General features: G+C 42.1%; 2 protein-coding genes across 2 annotated transcripts in view; one reads left to right on the forward strand and one right to left on the reverse strand.

The window, feature by feature from the left end:
• LOC146578890 (polymeric immunoglobulin receptor-like) overlaps positions 1-19,165 on the reverse strand; it is a 128,682-nt gene that overhangs the window by 53,308 nt on the left and 56,209 nt on the right. The window lies entirely within an intron of this gene.
• Positions 10,090-19,165, forward strand: part of LOC146578894 (uncharacterized) — a 29,249-nt gene continuing 20,173 nt past the window's right edge. The window contains exon 1 of the mRNA XM_085250323.1: positions 10,090-10,207. Coding sequence (XP_085106449.1) covers positions 10,090-10,207 — 118 coding nt within the window. The remainder of the gene's footprint in view (positions 10,208-19,165) is intronic.

Consider the following 19,165-nt stretch of genomic DNA (forward strand, 5'->3'; position numbering starts at 1 on the left):
TAAGCATGCCTTTGGAGCATGGCGGGGAGCCAGAACCCACACAAACTTCAGAAGTTACTGCTCAGTGTACCGAGATCTGTGGAGAGGACCGCACTGTTAAGAACTGCTCCAAGATCTGCCTGGCCAGAGTCTATCCTAAAGGAGAACGTGAAAAGGCCATAAAGACCTATGTTATTATAGATGAGCAGAGTAATAGATCTTTGGCTCACTCAGATTTCTTTGAGAAGTTTGACTTGCAATGCCCTACTGCATCTTACACACTGAAGACATGCTCTGGTGTGACTGAGAACATGGGGAGGATAGCTTCAGGCTTCTGTATAGAGTCAATGGATTGTAAAACAGTTCAGCTACTACCAGGCCTGTTGGAGTGTAGTGAGATACCAGACAACAGAGCAGAGATTCCATCACCAAGTGCTGCTCTCCTCCATGATCATCTAAAACCAGTTGCTCACCTTATTCCAGAGTTTGAACCTGATGTTCCCATTATGCTCTTACTTGGACGTGACGTCATTAGACTTCATAAGGTTCACAAATACATCAATGGCCCGCCTGATGCCCCCTATGCTCAGAAACTTGAGTTGGGATGGGTGATTGTGGGCAATGTCTGTTTGGGACGTGTTCATAAGCCACGCAGTGTGAACACGTACTTCACCAATGCTCTTGAACAGTCTCGTCCTACTATTTTTGAACCATGTCCGAGCGTTCTCCAGGTTAAAGAGAGATACGGTCCCGAACATTCAAAGTGTGCCTATGATGTAGAAGATGGTGGGCTAGGCTGCACAGTGTTCCAGCTTACCCGAGAGGATAATAAACCAGCACCATCGTTTGAAGATCTTGCCTTCATGGCAATAATGAAACGAGAACTCAAGAAGGATGCCAGTAACAGCTGGGTAGCTCCTTTGCCATTTAGGCAGCCAAGACAACACCTCCCTGATAACAGACAGCAAGCTCTTAACCGCTTCAGCTCCCTCAAACGCAACTTAGCAAGGAAACCTGAGATGTCCCAACATTTCTTCTCATTCATGGGGAAAATATTCGAAAATGGTCATGCTGAAGTTGCTCCTCCTCTCACCCCAAACCAGGAACGATGGTATTTACCCATTTTTGGAGTGTACCACCCAAAGAAGCCTGGCAACATCCGTGTTGTTTTTGACTCAAGTGCACAACATGAGGGAGTGTCTCTGAATGATGTTCTCTTGAAAGGACCTGACCTCAACAACCTACTCCTAGGAGTTCTGATGAGGTTTCGCAAGGATGCCATTGCAGTAACTGCAGACATCAAGCAGATGTTTCATTCCTTTCTTGTGAGAGAAGAAGATCGTAACTTCCTACGGTTCTTCTGGTTCAGAGACAACAGTCCTACACAGGATGTCATTGAGTACCGCATGACTGTACATGTGTTCGGTAATAGTCCTAGTCCAGCGGTTGCCATTTACTGCCTCAGGCAGTCCACGATGGATGGAGGACCACATCATGACCCCGAGGTGAAACAGTTTGTTTGCCATGACTTTTATGTCGATGATGCACTTAAATCTTTTTCAAGTGTAAAAAGTGCTGTCTGTCTGTTGAAGAAAACTCAGGATGTTCTGGCAAACTCCAACCTGAGGCTCCACAAAATCGCCTCTAACAGCAAAGAGGTCATGGAGGCTTTCCCATCTGAAGATCGCGCAAATGACTTGAAGGATTTGGATCTGAGCTCAGATATTCTACCTGTACAGCGCAGCTTGGGACTAAATTGGAACTTGGAGTCCGACATGTTTGTTTTTAAAGTCAACAAAGAAGAGAAGCCTTTCACACGCCGAGGCATCCTATCAGTGGTAAATAGCGTGTATGACCCCTTGGGATTTGTGGCTCCCGTGACCATTCAAGGGAAGCACATTCTAAGAGAGCTCACACAACAAAGATGTGACTGGGATTCTCAGCTCCCTGAAGGGATGCAGGAACAATGGAAGTCTTGGCGGGATTCACTAAAAGACCTAAGTGGCGTGATGATCCCAAGAGCCTATACCAAAGCCTTTCTTTCAACAACAAAGACGAGATAACTGTTTGTCTTTTCTGATGCGTCAACAATGGCTATTGCAGCAGTTGCCTATCTCAGGGTGGTGGACGAAGCAGGGAATACTCATACTGGCTTTGTTATGGGTAAGGCGAAGCTGGCACCCAGACCTGAACACACAATCCCCAGACTTGAGCTTTGTGCAGCTGTACTGGCCGTGGAGTTAGCAGATTTCATATCATCAGAGCTTGACATGCGCATCGATGCTATCACCTTCTACACTGATAGCAAAGTAGTGCTCGGATACATAAATAATGAGACAAGACGCTTTTACGTGTATGTCAGCAATCGTATTGTCCGCATCAGAAGGTCCTCTCATCCTAAGCAGTGGAAGTACGTGTCTACAGGGGAAAATCCAGCAGACTGTGCGACAAGGTCTGTTCCAGCTGCCTTTCTCTCAGATACCTCTTGGCTCACTGGACCTCCTTTTCTGACTGAGCCTATGCAAGATTCTCTAGAACCAGAATCCTTTGAGCTTGTGGATGCAAACATGGACGCTGAGATCCGCCCGCAAATCTCTACTTTGCAAACACAGGCTTCTCGCACACTACTTGGGTCCCACCGTTTCTCCAAATTTTCTTCCTGGCAAGCTTTGAAACATGCCATTGCTAATCTCCTTCACATTGTGAACAGCTTTCACACACATAAGGTCAAAGGGACCATGCAATGCAAGGGGTGGCATTTCTGTCAGAAAGCAGGTACACCTGATCAACTCAGTTTATCAGAGCATGTCATTATTCAAACTGTCCAGGAAGAGGCATATGCTGAAGAGTTGGCCTGTCTCAAAACGAATAAGGTGATCCCTCAAGGGAGTCCTCTTAGGACCCTGGATCCCTTCATTGATGCACACAACGTCCTCAGAGTTGGTGGTCGGATAAGACATGGAGAGGTTCCTCATGAAGAAAAGAATCCTAAGATCATTCCTTGTAAGTACCATATTGCAACATTGCTGGTCAGACATTTCCATGAACAAACCCTGCACCAGGGACGCCACTTCACAGAGGGTGCCATCCGTGTAGCAGGCTACTGGATAATAGGTATGAAGAGATTGGTGAGCACTGTCATCCACCATTGTGTCACATGTCGAAAGCTCCGCGGCCTCCCTGAACAACAAAAGATGGCTGACCTGCCATCAGATCGCCTCTCTATGGAACCCCCATTTACCTACATTGGACTGGATGTGTTTGGCCCATGGAGTGTTGTTGCACGGCGTACAAGAGGTGGTCTCGCCCATAGTAAGAGATGGGCAGTTATATTCACTTGTATGGCCGTTAGAGCAGTCCACATAGAGGTCATAGAATCTCTGGACACCTCATGCTTCATCAATGCCCTCAGGAGGTTTCTAGCTATTCGAGGTCCTGTGAAACAAATACGTTCGGACAGAGGCACAAACTTTGTGGGTGCGTCAGCTGAACTAAAGATTCCATCCAACATTGATTCCACATCTGTAGAGAAGTACCTAGCTGGAAAAGGTTGTGCATGGGTCTTTAATCCTCCACATGCGTCTCACATGGGTGGCGCATGGGAGAGGATGATAGGAATAGCCAAAAGAATCCTCGATTCAATGTTCCTGTATCTTGAGACATCAAACTTGACGCATGAGGTCCTTACTACACTGATGGCAGAAGTGGTGGAAATTATCAATGCCAGGCCTCTCATACCAGTATCTACTGATCCAAGTGACCCAGTTCTACTAACCCCAGCCACTCTCTTAACTCAGAAGATGGGCACTCCATCATCTCCACCTGAAGACTCCAATGTTAAAGATATGTGTAAACAACAATGGCGTCAGGTGCAGCATCTGGCCCAGACTTTCTGGAGCAAATGGAGACGACAGTATCTTTCTTCACTGCAGCCAAGAAGAAAGTGGCAGGACAGTCAACCCAATCTGGAGCCTGGGAGCATTGTACTTCTCAGAGATCAGCAGCTCAAGAGAAATGAATGGCCTCTTGGAGTAATCACCCAAGTCTTCCCTAGCCAGGACAATAAGGTCCGCACAGCGGAGGTGAAGGTATCCAGGCAAGATGGGACAAAAGTATTTTTGAGACCTGTGTCGGAGCTTATTGTTCTGTTACATCCAGACAAAGACTGAACTGTTACTCTATATCTATATACATATATAACCATGTATATAACTGTTCTGTATTGTATGTTAGTTGTGGCATTCTATCATGCCAGGCGGGGAGTGTGCTGATAGTGTTAGTGCAGCTGTCCCTTTAATAGTTCTGATACCTGGTGACATCACAGGAAGCAGGAAGTAGTAAGGTTTAGTGAAGTTTGCACATGGCCAAGGAGACTGCCATGAATCCACATGCATCTGCCCTCAATCCTTCGTCTTTTGGCGCATCGTCTGTATGTATATTGTTTATTTGATACTTATCTGTAGTTCTGTTGTCTTATTTTGTGACATGAGGGAAGTTTAATGTATAACTTTGATACGTTGTTGAAGCCACATGTTTAGAGCACGGCTAATGCTTATTCTTGCAGCTAAAGTGCTACGCTACGTTGATTTAGATTATTGTAGACTTGTAGGTACAGTGTATATGTAAGATTTAAAGAATATACTGTAATTGTAATTGTGTTATGTTTGTTTCAGTTTCACACTTTCTACATCATTAAACCTGTGGACAAAGAGTAATGGTCTTCAGAGTCTTGATGGAAGAAAAGTGTTGAACCTTGCTGCCGGTTCCTCTTCTGTGCAGTGTGAAGAGGGAAAGACAGTACATTAACATTGCTATCAGTTAATTTACACAAAATACATATGTCTTACTAAATAATGAGCAAAACTCTTTGGCATTTGCTTAAAATAATAAAACCAGTAAAGTTAACTTTATGGTAATGTTACCCACTTTTTCTGAAAGTATGTTCGCTTATGTAAGCTAATTAGCGATTATTAGCTTACTGATAAACGGTAATTTAGTTGTTCAAACGGTGCGATTTGACATGTGACAATGATATTATTTAGACAGCATTTAGAAGAAATACATAGTTAAAATGTTTTAGGTTCATATTAACGCAGTGAGAAGATAACGAACATCTGAACCTTTAGCAACTGCTAGCATGTAGCTAATGGAATGTCATTAAACCTATGGGTAAATGCTGTTAACATGTCCTCACTCGACATCAGTGAAACTATAAAGAGCTATTTAGTTTAAAAATACCTTTTAAACAATGTTACCAGTATGGGAATGTTAACTTCACTTACCTGACTGTGGCAGCTCTTCGGAGAAAATTCCCTGCGCATTAGAGGTCTGAGGCTGCACATGCCTGCGGACTGGTAATAATTAACACTGTGTGGAGTTAAGTCTTCACTGCGTGACTAACAAACTTTACACTGACTTTTAACTCTGATGTTAGAGCTGGTTTACTCCTCATAGAGTTGTAAATACACTATCTAGGTTAAAATAGGGTTATTCTGAAATATTGACACTCCATTTTTTACTGTGCACTTTCATTAGAATTGGGTTTATCAAAAGGTCTGACATAGGTGAGCTGGTAAATGCAAATAACAGCATTGTCATCACTTATTTCTTCAATACAATATGCATGTCCTTCATTCATCACTTTGTGGAACTTCAACGCACTTCTGCTCTCCCCCATATTCCATCTTCATAAGCATATCCTATGTGGAGATTGAATAAAAATTAGTTGACACTAATTAATGGCACAACTAATCCGGTAAGCAGCACAGTAAAAAAAAAGGAATCCTTTTTGAGCCATTACTTGTGTAAAGTGTTTTCCCAAAATACAAGGACACAGACAACAGGTAATACTGAACTAAATTTAAAACCTCAACCTTTTTCATTTTTACCTAAACCGTGTGCACAAAACTCTGGAGGGATTTAAATGCTAATGTAGAACCCAGTCAGGATATCTGCTACTGCTGTTTGCTCATTTTTTTTTATGGGAGATCGTTTTCAGGCTTCAAGTAGCACCATTATGCCATCATTTCACATTCTAGACATTGTTATACATGTATTTGACCAAAATTTTGACTGAAAATTCACATGCAAGCTTTTTTTCAAGGCTAGCTAAAACAGAATATTATGCTATCACCCAGCAACATGGCTAATGCCTTTCACACAGCTTTGTCCAACTCTAAAGAGCCACAGAAGTAAAAGCTAATAATAATAATTGAAACAATCTGAAAAACAACTCAAATATGTAGAGCAAAATGTTCTGAAATGGCTTCACTTCAGCTTCGATTGGAGCCTATGGTGCTGGGGGCGGAGTCTGTGAATTTACTCTATTGGTGTCATAGCCCCTGTAGGAGTTCAGAGTTAAGAGGTCAAGAGTTAATGTTTCCATTGTAACACCTCCAGATTTGACTCATTTTTAACACTCGGTTTTAACTACTATCATTTTACACCTCAGAGTTACATTAAAAGAATGTGACTCTACTTAGAGTGCAATTAACTCTACTTTTGCAAGAAGACTACTAACACCAAAACATTTAACACTTTTGAATTTGCTGTGCAGGACTGAGGCTCAAAGCCTCAGTGTGTAGCTGTCCATACCTCAACGTTACAAAAGCACAACCACTGTCCACACCCCAACCACACCTCACAGTAAATGATCATTTCCATTTTAAGCATTTCCAAATAATCATTTTCCATACTGCCAGTATAAATATACACAGTATACTGCATCACTACAATATACATGTTTTACACACTCCTTTTGTTGTTGACATTTACAGGCTGTGTGCAAAAGGCCACACTCTTCAAATTCATGTCAACTAATATTTTTACGTCCAGTAGATGTCCTACTAGAGCAAATGAAGCTTCAAGAAGCTTTGCGCTGGGGTGAAGCAATTGGATGAAAAACTTCAGTGCTTCATGAAGCTTCATCTGCCCATCACTAATGATAAGTAAAATAAACTGGGCCAATATGGAATGTCTGTTAATACAGAGACACACATGTTAATGTTGTGATATTTTGATACTATGGTTAGCATTTACAGGATATTGTTTTATAGTGATATTATACAGGAAAACTATTACTCAATAAGGCCCATTTACTAGTTGTTTTTCTCTTTCTCTCTGACCCATGTATTGATGTGTAAGAATCACAGGCTGGTACCCCAAGGTCGAAAATACCACAGAGACGAGACCACTTCCTTACTCCCATCCTCCCTTCCTTATCTTTTAGAAAAGAGCTTGTTAAAGGCCAGGTGGTTTGTTTCAGAATTTACTAATGAAAGAACTCTGTATTCTATGTCTAGGAGTGTATTTTGCTGGGATGATCATAAATTGTAGCTGAACTGATAAACTACACAAAGGATACTTCTTTGCTCACAAGGCAGGAAGACATTTCCTTATTTGGTCTGTACTGGTTTAAACTGAGAACCTGCTGACACACGAACCTTTTTTCCTCTATATAAGCTGTTTTGTACTGAATAAACCTTTGAGTTGATTGTGGGAGAGCAAGCTGAAACAGTCTATGTGTCACTTTGTTCTCCTAACTGCTCCCGACGTCGTAACTAACCCGCTGAACGGCATACTTGAGCGTTACTTTGAATAATTAGGAGTCTTATAAGGAAAGGGAAAAACTCTGCTTATCGCCCACGCCACGGAGGAAACCCGGGACGGAAATTTCCTTCAATTTGGTGTCAGAAGTGGGATCGCTGACGAAGGTAAATATACGTCTTTTATATTTATATGAGACTGTATTATACCTCTCTCAGTGATCGACCCATAAAAGAAACGGGATATGCTGACGAAGTTTCACTTAGTGATCCAGAGAGATACACTAACGACTTCCTTAGTCCCCGAATAAGGTAAATTAAAAGCAGAAAGACACAGGAAGTTGCCTGTTGTATTGCGAGAAGTTGCTCGTTAAGTGAGAAGTTGTTCACCCAAACAAAAATTGCTAGCAATAAATTTAAAGTAACCTCAGCTGTGCCACAGCAAAATACTAACATAAATCCTTCAAAGCGTGTAAACCCCTCTGGAAATCACTGAACATGGGTCAGAATAATTCAAAGACCACAGACAGGTCCGATAAAAAATCGAAATTATCTGTAAAACCAAAAAATAATAAAATAAAATATAAAGTTTCGAATAACGGCTCAGGACGCCTCCCATTTCCGGTCACGTGCAACTCACGTCCGCGAATCGGTGAAGACTTCCATGATTACGTAACCAGAACATGCGGAAGTACTTACGTGACTGACTTTGTTTACAACTTAAAGAACTGTAAGTTCAATGCATTCTAATTTATTTCCGGAGCCCTATCCCGAACGATTATCGCCAGAAAACAGGTCAGTAAAACTGAAGGCCAGTGCAGATACTACCACGAAAGCTAAAAGTGTTAAGATAATGTTGAATTTTGATGTTGAAGGCTCAGAGGAAAGTGAAAAAAAAATGATGTATGCAGGACCCGCTCCAGCACAGCAAGGAAGTTTCAGAGGACGGAAAGATAAGAATAGAGATGTGTGTTTTTGCTGTGGAAAGGTAGGACACTGGTCCAGGGAATGTCGATTTGCAGCCGCCAACAGGGCACACGCGCCTCGACCACAGAACGCAGTACAAGTTCCTGCCACTAGGCATCAGCAGAGCTCTTCCAGTCAAGGTAACTGGCAACCACAAGAAATATGCAATAAAGGCTCCACACCTAGGCAGCCTTACAACCCACAAGGTAGACAAGCTAGAGGTGCAAATTTAGCCCAGTTTTCCAGTAGCCGCAGAAACCCAGAGCATGACTCAGAATGGGAAAGGGTGCATTACAATTCTCACCATGATCTTTTCCCATCATCTGATAATACCCGGCTGGACCGCCAATAGAGAGGCCCAGGTGATGATGAGGGACAGCAGTGTGAAGCACTACACACGATGCTACATTTACAACTGTCCTCTAACACAGAACATTTGCCCATGCTAGAAGTTGAAATAGATGGTAAGAAATACCCATTTTTAGTGGATAGTGGAGCCACTAAAAGTTCACTGTCTGGAAAATTCTATAATGGGCCTGTCTCCTCTGTGTGCATCAACACTATGGAAATTAATGGAACTGTAGTGCAATGCCCTAAAACTCATTCTCTAAAGACACGTTGGGGCCCAAAACCAGATGAAATCACATATCATCCATTTGTAATTATTCCAAATTCGCCTGTGAATTTATTAGGCAGGGATTTAATGGCAAAAATGAATCTGTGTATTTCATTTAACACAAAGGGTGAAATGTTTGCTGATACTGATAACAGCTATGTTTTCTCTGCCTTATGTACCGACATTATGGAGAAGGAACAGCCTCTGTGTCAGCTGGACGCCTCAGCAGAGAATGAACTCAACACCTTTTTGTCTGGTATTCCACGACACACAATGTGCCAAAGACGTGTTCAAAAACCACTGCCAGGTAATCCCATATCTGGGAGCCACACTTTTGTCTCTCTCACACTGTTCAACAACATGATAACTGCTCACACCAGTGAAGGTCAAACAGTGGTTTTGTCACATAACTCAGACATAGGTTATGACATAACTACACCATGTCGACACATAGATCTAACCTACCCTATCCACTGTACTATTTCTGCAGTTACGTTGCCAGCTGAATACCAGAATATGACATTATGGTCTAAAGGTGAGAATGATGTAGGATTCATTGACTGCACACCTTATCACGCAAAGCTGAAAAACAACAAGCCAGTATATGTCAAGCAATATCCCATTTCTGCCGAAAAAGCCGCAGCCCTAGATGTCATCATAGGAGATTTATTGACTACAGGAGTAATAAAGCCCACAGTATCTCCATATAATACCCCTGTCAATCCTGTGCCAAAGCCTAACAAACCTGGCGTATGGCGTTTTACACAAGACTTAAGGCAAATTAATGCAGTCATTACACCTCTCCCACCTCTCGTTCCAGATGTCCCCAGTATATTGACATCTATTCCATCAACAGCCACACATTTTACTGTGGTGGATTTATGCTCCGCCTTTTTCTCAGTACCTGTGCATGAAGACACACAGCCGTTATTTGCATTCACACATAGAAATAAGCAGTACACTTGGACCCGTTTGCCCCAAGGCATGGTAGACAGTCCTGCTGCTTTCTCAATGGTGGTCCGTGCTACCCTGGACAGCTTTACTCCTCCTGAGGGCTGCACCCTGATCCAGTATGTGGATGACCTCCTCCTCTGTGCTCCGAGTGAGGAACTATGTCAAACTGCTACACACATGCTTCTCCAGCACCTCCAACAGACTGGCCACAAAGCATCGGCAAAGAAAATGCAGTACTGTCAGACTTCTGTTCAATATTTGGGATTTACACTGTCTCACGGAAAACGTTCCATGACTGCAGACAGGGTCAAAGCTGTGACCTCCGTCCCTCGGCCCACTACACAGAAGGAAATGCTGACCTTCTTAGGCATGGTGAACTATTGCAGACAGTGGATACCAGACTGTTCTTTTCATGACCACATTCTGCATGAATGCTGCAAAAAAGACAAGCCTCCTCGAATACTGTGGTCCACAGAAATGACTGCCTCTTTCAATGCATTAAAGGGAGCGCTGACCTCCGCCCCTTGTTTGGGTCTGCCTGACTACCACTTACCGTTCCACCTGTATGTCACAGAGAACGGCACAACCTGCACAGGTGTACTGGCCCAAGAGCATGGCAGTGGCTACCGTCCAGTAGCCTTCTATTCGAAAGTACTGCCTGTGGTTGTTCAGGGGATGCCGGCCTGCCTGAGGGCAGTAGCAGCTTGCTCTATCATGATAAGGGACTGCGAGAAGCTCATACTCTCACATGACACTATTCTACACACCAATCACCAGGTCACGACTATTCTAACAAACATAACTACACAACATATGACTGCACAACGTCGCTCAGGTTATGAAGCTACACTGACCTCCACAGCAAACCTCACCATAAAAGCGAGCAGCACACCTGATTCGCCAGCACATTTATTGATTCGTATGCTGTGTTCTTCTGACCGACAGGTTGGCTCAGACAGGCTTGACGATCATGACTGCATGACACGTATACAGGAATCCACAGCACCACGTCCAGATTTAGAGCAAACACTTATTTCAGACTCAGCCACGGTTTATGTGGACGGGTCCTGTTCAAGGCCGAATGACAGCTCATTTCTTTGTGGCTATGCAGTGGTGACATTGCCTGACATCATACTAGAGGCTCATTCATTACCATTTCACTCAGCACAAAAAGCAGAGCTCATGGCTTTAATATGCGCTTGTGAGCTACAGGTGGAGACAGCCGCTATGCGTTTGGCGTCGTACATGACTTTGGCACATTGTGGAGACAAAGAGGATTTAGATCTGCTGATGGAAAACCGATTGCTAATTCTGATCTTGTGCAAAGACTTTTGCAGGCTATACAGTTACCATCGGCCGTTGCAGTTGTAAAAACGAAAGGACACAGTACAGCTGACACAGACGAAGCAACAGGTAATGCCCTAGCAGACGTGACAGCCAAGGCTGCAGCTGCATCACAGCTGCAGCACCTCCACAGGAAGTATTATGTGTGCCCGTACAGCTGCCACTTGTTAAACTCCCAGACTATTTAGACACAAATGTTGATTTAAAATTCATACAAGAGCAAGCCTCTGCATAGAAAATCAAGATTTATTTGTAAAATCAAGATTTGTAATTGAGAAAACATTGCATGCAGTAAAAAGCATATTAGCAACTTGTTTAACATGTGCACGAACTAATGTAGGAAAACCAAAAGCAAAACATCAGCATTTACCACAACCAGATTTTCCATTTCATACATTACAAATTGATTTTACACACATGCCAGTACAAGGAAGCATCAAGTACTACCAGGATCAATTTAGTAAATGAGTAGAAGCTTATCCAACCTCAAAAGAAACTGCAGAAGTAGTCTGTCAAAAGTTGTGCAATGAAATAATACCCAGATTTGGAATACCTCACCAGATTAACAGTGATAGAGGACCCTCATTTACATCAGAAATAATTCAAAAGTGTGCTAAAACTTTAGGAATAAACTGGAAATATCATGTGCCATACCACCCTCAGAGTTCAGGAGTTGTAGAAAGAATGAATAGGACCATAAAAAATCGCCTGACTAAAGCAATGATAGAAACAGGAATGACCTGGATCAAATTACTTCCTCAAGTCCTCTGCGAGATTAGAATGACTCCATCTGCAGCAACCAAATTATCTCCATTTGAAATAATCATGGGAAGACCGTTTCCAACACCATGGTCAGCTTCCAGAGGGGCACCGCTATTGGAAGGGGACATAGACACTGCATTGTCTGACTATGTTCATAACCTGGTAGAAACACTGAATAATAACTATCAGAAAGTTTGTCTCTCCCAGCCTCTCCCCCCCCCACAGCTCCAACACACCAGTGGTGACCAGGAGATGCGGTGTTGGTGAAGTTGCTAAAACCAAGGACACTCGGGGAGGCCGCGTTTTCCAGCCCCCAGACTGTACTGGCAGTGACGAGAACCAGCATCCTTACGGACGGACAACCTCAGTGGATACACGCCAGCAGGGTTAAGACCAGCCCAATCAGACCACCTCAGGCGTCGGATCAAGCAGACGACATCTCAGGCGGGCCAGCGCCGGGAACCAGAACAAATAAATACACACGGGTAGACGACATCTCCGGCGAGCCAGCGCCAGGATCCAATTCACCTACACACACGCAATCACTGATTAACACACAACGCCTGAGAGAGCCAAGACTCAGAGAGCTCTTTGATGCTTCACGTGAACAAGAACAAGGTACTCAACATCCAGCAGGAACAGAAAGCCGAGAGTACCACATGATGTCTAATCTGATAAAGCTAGACTCATTTCATCCTGATAATGGAGAAAATGAAATGCCCATTGTCATCACACGACGCTTATTCTATGTCTCTCGAACCTGGGACCAGGCCAGGAGACGACTGAAGAACTGTTTTTCCTATATATTGTCTTATATATTTAGGTTATTTATCATATCTATCGCATTAACTTTAGGATTTTTCTTTGCTATTTTGTATTGTAAACTGCAACCATGTTCACATTTCTGCAGGTCGTATTTTGCTGACGATACCTCATGCTCTATTTTGCAAGACACCTACTTAATGCACTCCTCACGTTCCCTAAAATCAGTAAATGACAACATAGACGCCACTAATAAACCATTTTATGCGCCCCCTAGAGCAGGAGCTAACGCCTGGTATGAAAATGCCAGAATAGCCGCTCGTGACTTAGGAAACAGTAACTGTTATGTCTGTTCAAAAGGTAATCCAGAACAGGTTATAGTAGGATACCCCATATCCGGTTTCCCCCTCACTGAGGGACTAGAGAAAATCGGCGGAGATAATGCTCTCCTTAAAGACACTTTACAGTTGACTCTGAGCCCTCTCGACTGCCTACTTAGACACACACATACACCAACTAACCCTGAGACTCCATTAGGCGAATTATTGAAGTTATCTACTGACACCTGCGCCCCAATGAAACGCCCTAAGAATAGGTTAAAATCCTCACTGCCCTTAGGACAGATCCCTTTCCATTTTAATACTAGTATGATATGTCTGCGCAGACTAAAGTTAACTGGCCCAGACACCCACATAGATTATACAAAGGATAACTACACATTTTTCTCTGACTCCCCAGGTGCACGCTGTAATGAGACATGGCTAGCTGTCTCTGTGGCTGAAGTTGTATCATATCTGGAGGAACACACACACAGTTCAAGTTCGAGCGCAGAATCGATCATTGTTCCCCCAGAGGGTGTATTAAATGACACTGACTGGGGGGAGTTAGTTAAATCACACATGGTCACGCGCCTGACCAGACCAATCCCACATGCTTATTGGTTGTGCAATAATACCCTTAGATTAGCTTTACCTGTTAATTGGACCGGTACCTGTGGTCTAGTAACCGTTGATGTTTGCTGTACTTTCATTCCCAATAACACCGCCCCTAACGGTTCATTCACACAAGCTATGAATAGACTTGAAGCATTGCAGATAGAACTAATTGCCAATGCAGGTCACGGTCAGTGGCTAGATAGGTGGCTACAGGACACGTTTGGAAAATGGAAGGAACTAATTGTAGCTTTTGTAACCATTGTAGCATGCATTATTTTGTTTTTGATGATTATTGTCTGTTGTGTGGTACCCTGTGTACGTTCAATGATAACCCGTATAGCTACTAGTACAACTGCCTCAATGTATTTGCAATTGGCACAAATTGACCCAGATTATGTGTCAGATGTTATCAATGATGATCCTGATGTATGTATTGAGCATTAGATTGAGAATTACTCGATTATCCAAGGAGAGACCAGTCACATTTATGATTTACTTCACATTTATGATTTGTCTTTAGATTATGTTATTACATTCTGTCTTTATACTATGTTATCATTTTATGATAAAAGGAGAGAACTGTTGTGATATTTTGATACTACGGTTAGCATTTACAGGATATTGTTTTATAGTGATATTATACAGGAAAACTATTACTCAATAAGGCCCATTTACTAGTTGTTTTTCTCTTTCTCTCTGACCCATGTATTGATGTGTAAGAATCACAGGCTGGTACCCCAAGGTCGAAAATACCACAGAGACGAGACCACTTCCTTACTCCCATCCTCCCTTCCTTATCTTTTAGAAAAGAGCTTGTTAAAGGCCAGGTGGTTTGTTTCAGAATTTACTAATGAAAGAACTCTGTATTCTATGTCTAGGAGTGTATTTTGCTGGGATGATCATAAATTGTAGCTGAACTGATAAACTACACAAAGGATACTTCTTTGCTCACAAGGCAGGAAGACGTTTCCTTATTTGGTCTGTACTGGTTTAAACTGAGAACCTGCTGACACACGAACCTTTTTTCCTCTATATAAGCTGTTTTGTACTGAATAAACCTTTGAGTTGATTGTGGGAGAGCAAGCTGAAACAGTCTATGTGTCACTTTGTTCTCCTAACTGCTCCCGACGTCGTAACTAACCCGCTGAACGGCATACTTGAGCGTTACTTTGAATAATTAGGAGTCTTATAAGGAAAGGGAAAAACTCTGCTTATCGCCCACGCCACGGAGGAAACCCGGGACGGAAATTTCCTTCAGTTAATATGATCTCTGGTCTCCCACTCAGAGACACAGGTCTCTGAGTGTCCAGCATTCAGACTCATGTGAGAGAAAATCTGCTCACACAGATATGTAGAAAGAAATACTGTCAATAAGGCCTCTGCAATGTTCTGAAGACAGTTAACCCTTTAAGACCTACCATAGAACCAAGTCCACCAGAGCTTATATTATATTTTTACATGCTGTGGAGCCATTTTTGGGAGCATTTCAAGTTGCTATACATCAATACAACCATTTTAGCCCAACCTTTAATAATATGTCTGCATTAGGTGCATAGTAATTACATAAATTGCAAAAAAGTGCAATAAACTACAAAAAAATTGAAAATCGTTTTTTTTTTTTAACATATATTTCTTGTTAGAGAAATTTAAGAGGCTTATCCCTCAAAACTGTAAATACAAAAAAGTTGCACAAACTAGTTTCCCACCACAGGAAATTCATTTTAAGTGTCTTCATAGTTTTATTTTTGAAATACACCAATTTTTATATACTGCAGGAAAAACGGAAATAAATATTATAGTGCAAATTTGCAAAATAACAGCATATGCATCAAAATAAACTATTTCCAGCAGTGCAATATGAGTCCTAAGCATCCCAGAAACGACACAGAAAGTCATGAAGTCAAACATAACTTTTAAAAAGACAAGTATAAGCTCATGAGGCCACGATGGTAAAAAAAACCTACATTTTCGCAAAATGACGTCACTTCCGGTTTCGGGCAGGTCATGCGGTCATGTGATAGTTCGCGCTGATGGACGTAGGAAGTGTTACAAACAGCTGATCGGATCGGCGAAGCGTGTTTCTGGAATATCATGTTTTTGTTGCTGCAAGCGCTTTTTATGCAGTTTTTGCAAAGCTATATGTGGAAGGAAACTGTGACGTAGGACAAGCTGATGGCATAAGATGTAAGTACAACTCCTCCAGTTTCATATGCAAAAAAAATGATTGCGCTAGCTTACGTGGTTGCAGAGCTACCGGGATTTAAAAATAGTTACACAAAACAGAGCATGCCCGCTCCGATTGACTGTAAAGGGTTAAACTTGTCAGGTAGTGATTTCCAGCAGGTGAAATATGTATTTTTTTTTTCAAAAGCCATTTATCATAACAGATTGATGTGTATCATTAATCAAGAAAACTGGTTCAACAATCAGAGACCTTGGAAGAATTAAACATTATTTTTTTCAGAAATAGAAACTAATTTATTTGGAGATTAGACTCCGATGACCCATCATGGCATGAAGGAATCCCAGTGGTGATAGGATTTTGGTCATGAGCCCTCAGAGTCTAGGTCCTGGTGGTGTTGAAGATGAAGTCTCAGGCTTGGATGGAGCTTTTGCTGAGATGTCAGTGAGGTGGAGATGGACAGGAGGTAGGTTTCACAAATCAGAGTCAAGTGTGAAGGATGAAGAGCAGAAATTTAAACTATGAAAATTGGAGGATGATTAGTCCAAAGAAAGCATGCAAGAAGGTGACTGGACTAGAGTAATGATGACAGTACTGAGCTTGATGGCTACCACATGGGAAAGGGTAGTGATGTAGAAAATGGAAAAGCTGCCTAACACCCATGTAAACAGGCAGATGAGTGATTACAGATCTTCGTTATTGAACCCACACATAAGCTTCATAACAATCGCAGTGAAAATGCTAAATTTTATACATCTTTATAACATGAGCAGCTTTTCCCCTTGGTATTTTTGCACATCTCACAATGCTAGCATGTTCTATTAAAATTCATTAAGAATATAACGTGCCTTTTGTTAACCAAGAAAGGAAACCCTTTCTTGGTTAAGAATGTGTTACACCATCCCATTTGTATTTTAATGGGGCAGAATATAAATTCTCAACAATTCTCTAAAGCACCACAAGATGGTGATACAACACAAGGACTGAAATCATCCCAGCTCAGGCAGGTCAGCAATCACATGTACTACAGATCTAATTAACCTCTGCACACCAGAAATAGGGTTTTACAATGCCTCCACTTTTTTTTACACAGTCACACTATGTAATGTTTCAAAACGCATTAGGTTTTTAAGGAAACAAACAAACCCCAAACACAAATAACAAATATCAAATAATGAGCCAATTTTAGTTGTAATTACTAATTAACACGTTAACTAGATTGTGAAAGTAAAGATTCACTTAGTTGACAAATGTGCTCTGCTTATTAGAATCTTCCTTCAAGGAGCTCTTTTTACTTTGTTCCTTTGAGTAGATTACAGAGCCTTTACTTTCAATTTTACTCGGGTAATAAACTTGCTTGAGTAGGCTACTTTTACTGAAATTTTTTTAATTCAATTCAATTCAATTTTATTTATATAGGGCCAAATCACAACAGCCGCCTCAAGGCACTTTATTTTGTAAGGTAGACTGTACAATAAAACATACAGAGAAGACCCAACAATCATATGACCCCCTATGAGCAAGCACTTTGGCGACAGTGGGAAGGAAAAACTCCCTTTTAACAGGAAGAAACCTCCGGCAGAACCAGGCTCAGGGAGGGGCGGGGCCATCTGCTGCAACTGGTTGGGGTGAGAGAAGGAAGACAGGATAAAAGACATGCTGTGGAAGAGAGACAGAGGTTAATAACAGATATGATTCAATGCAGAGAGGTCTATTAATACATAGTGAGTGAGAAAGGTGACTGGAAAGGAAAAACTCAATGCATCATGGGAATCCCCCGGCAGCCTACGTCTATTGCAGCATAACTAAGGGAGGATTCAGGGTCACCTGGCCCAGCCCTAACTATATGCTTTAGCAAAAAGGAAAGTTTTAAGCCTAATCTTAAAAGTAGAGATAGTGTCTGTCTCCCGAATCCAAACTGGAAGCTGGTTCCACAGAAGAGGGGCCTGAAAACTGAAGGCTCTCCCTCCCATTCTACTTTTAAATACTCTAGGAACAACAAGTAGGCCTGCAGAGCGAGAGCGGAGCGCTCTAATAGGGTGATATGGTACTACAAGGTCATTAAGATAAGATGGGGCCTGATTATTTAAGACCTTGTATGTGAGGAGCAGGATTTTGAATTCAATTCTGGACTTAACAGGAAGCCAATGAAGGGAAGCCAAAACAGGAGAAATATGCTCTCTCTTTCTAGTCCCTGTCAGGACTCTTGCTGCAGCATTTTGGATTAGCTGAAGGCTTTTCAGTGAGTTTTTTGGACATCCTGATAATAATGAATTACAGTAGTCCAGCCTGGAAGTAATAAATGCATGAACTAGTTTTTCAGCGTCACTCTGAGACAGGATATTTCTAATTTTAGAGATGTTGCGCAAATGGAAGAAAGCAGTCTTACATATTTGTTTAATATGTGCGTTGAAGGACATGTCCTGGTCAAAAATGACTCCAAGGTTCCTCACAGCGTTACTGGAGGCCAAGGTAATGCCATCCAGGGTAAGAATCTGGTTAGATACCATATTTCTAAGATTTTAAGGGCCGAGTACAATAACCTCAGTTTTATCTGAATTAAGAAGCAGAAAGTTAACGGCCATCCAGGTCTTTATGTTTTTAAGACATTCCTGCAGTTTAACTAATTGGTGTGTGTTATCTGGCTTCATGGACAGATAGAGCTGGGTGTCATCTGCATAGCAGTGAAAATGTATGCTATGTCTTCTAATGATACTGCCTAAGGGAAGCATGTATAATGTAAACAGAATTGGTCCTAGCACTGAACCCTGTGGAACTCCATAATTAACCTCAGTGTGTGAAGAGGACTCTCCATTTACATGCACAAATTGGAGTCTATTAGATAGATATGATACAAACCACTGCAGCGCAGTACCTGTAATACCTACAGCATGTTCTAATCGCTCTAATAGGATATTATGGTCAACAGTATCGAACGCTGCGCTAAGGTCTAGCAGGACAAGCACGGAGATGAGTCCACTGTCAGAGGCAATAAGAAGATCATTTGTAACCTTCACTAAAGCTGTTTCTGTGCTGTGATGAGCTCTGAAACCTGACTGAAACTCTTCAAATAAGCCATTCCTCTGCAGATGATCTGTTAGCTGTTTGACAACTACTCTTT

Source organism: Mchenga conophoros, linkage group LG3 (assembly GCF_057382185.1).
Source record: "Mchenga conophoros isolate Kocher_MC1m ecotype Shallow Benthic linkage group LG3, M_conophoros_male_GT1.1, whole genome shotgun sequence".
Classification (NCBI taxonomy): domain Eukaryota; kingdom Metazoa; phylum Chordata; class Actinopteri; order Cichliformes; family Cichlidae; genus Mchenga; species Mchenga conophoros.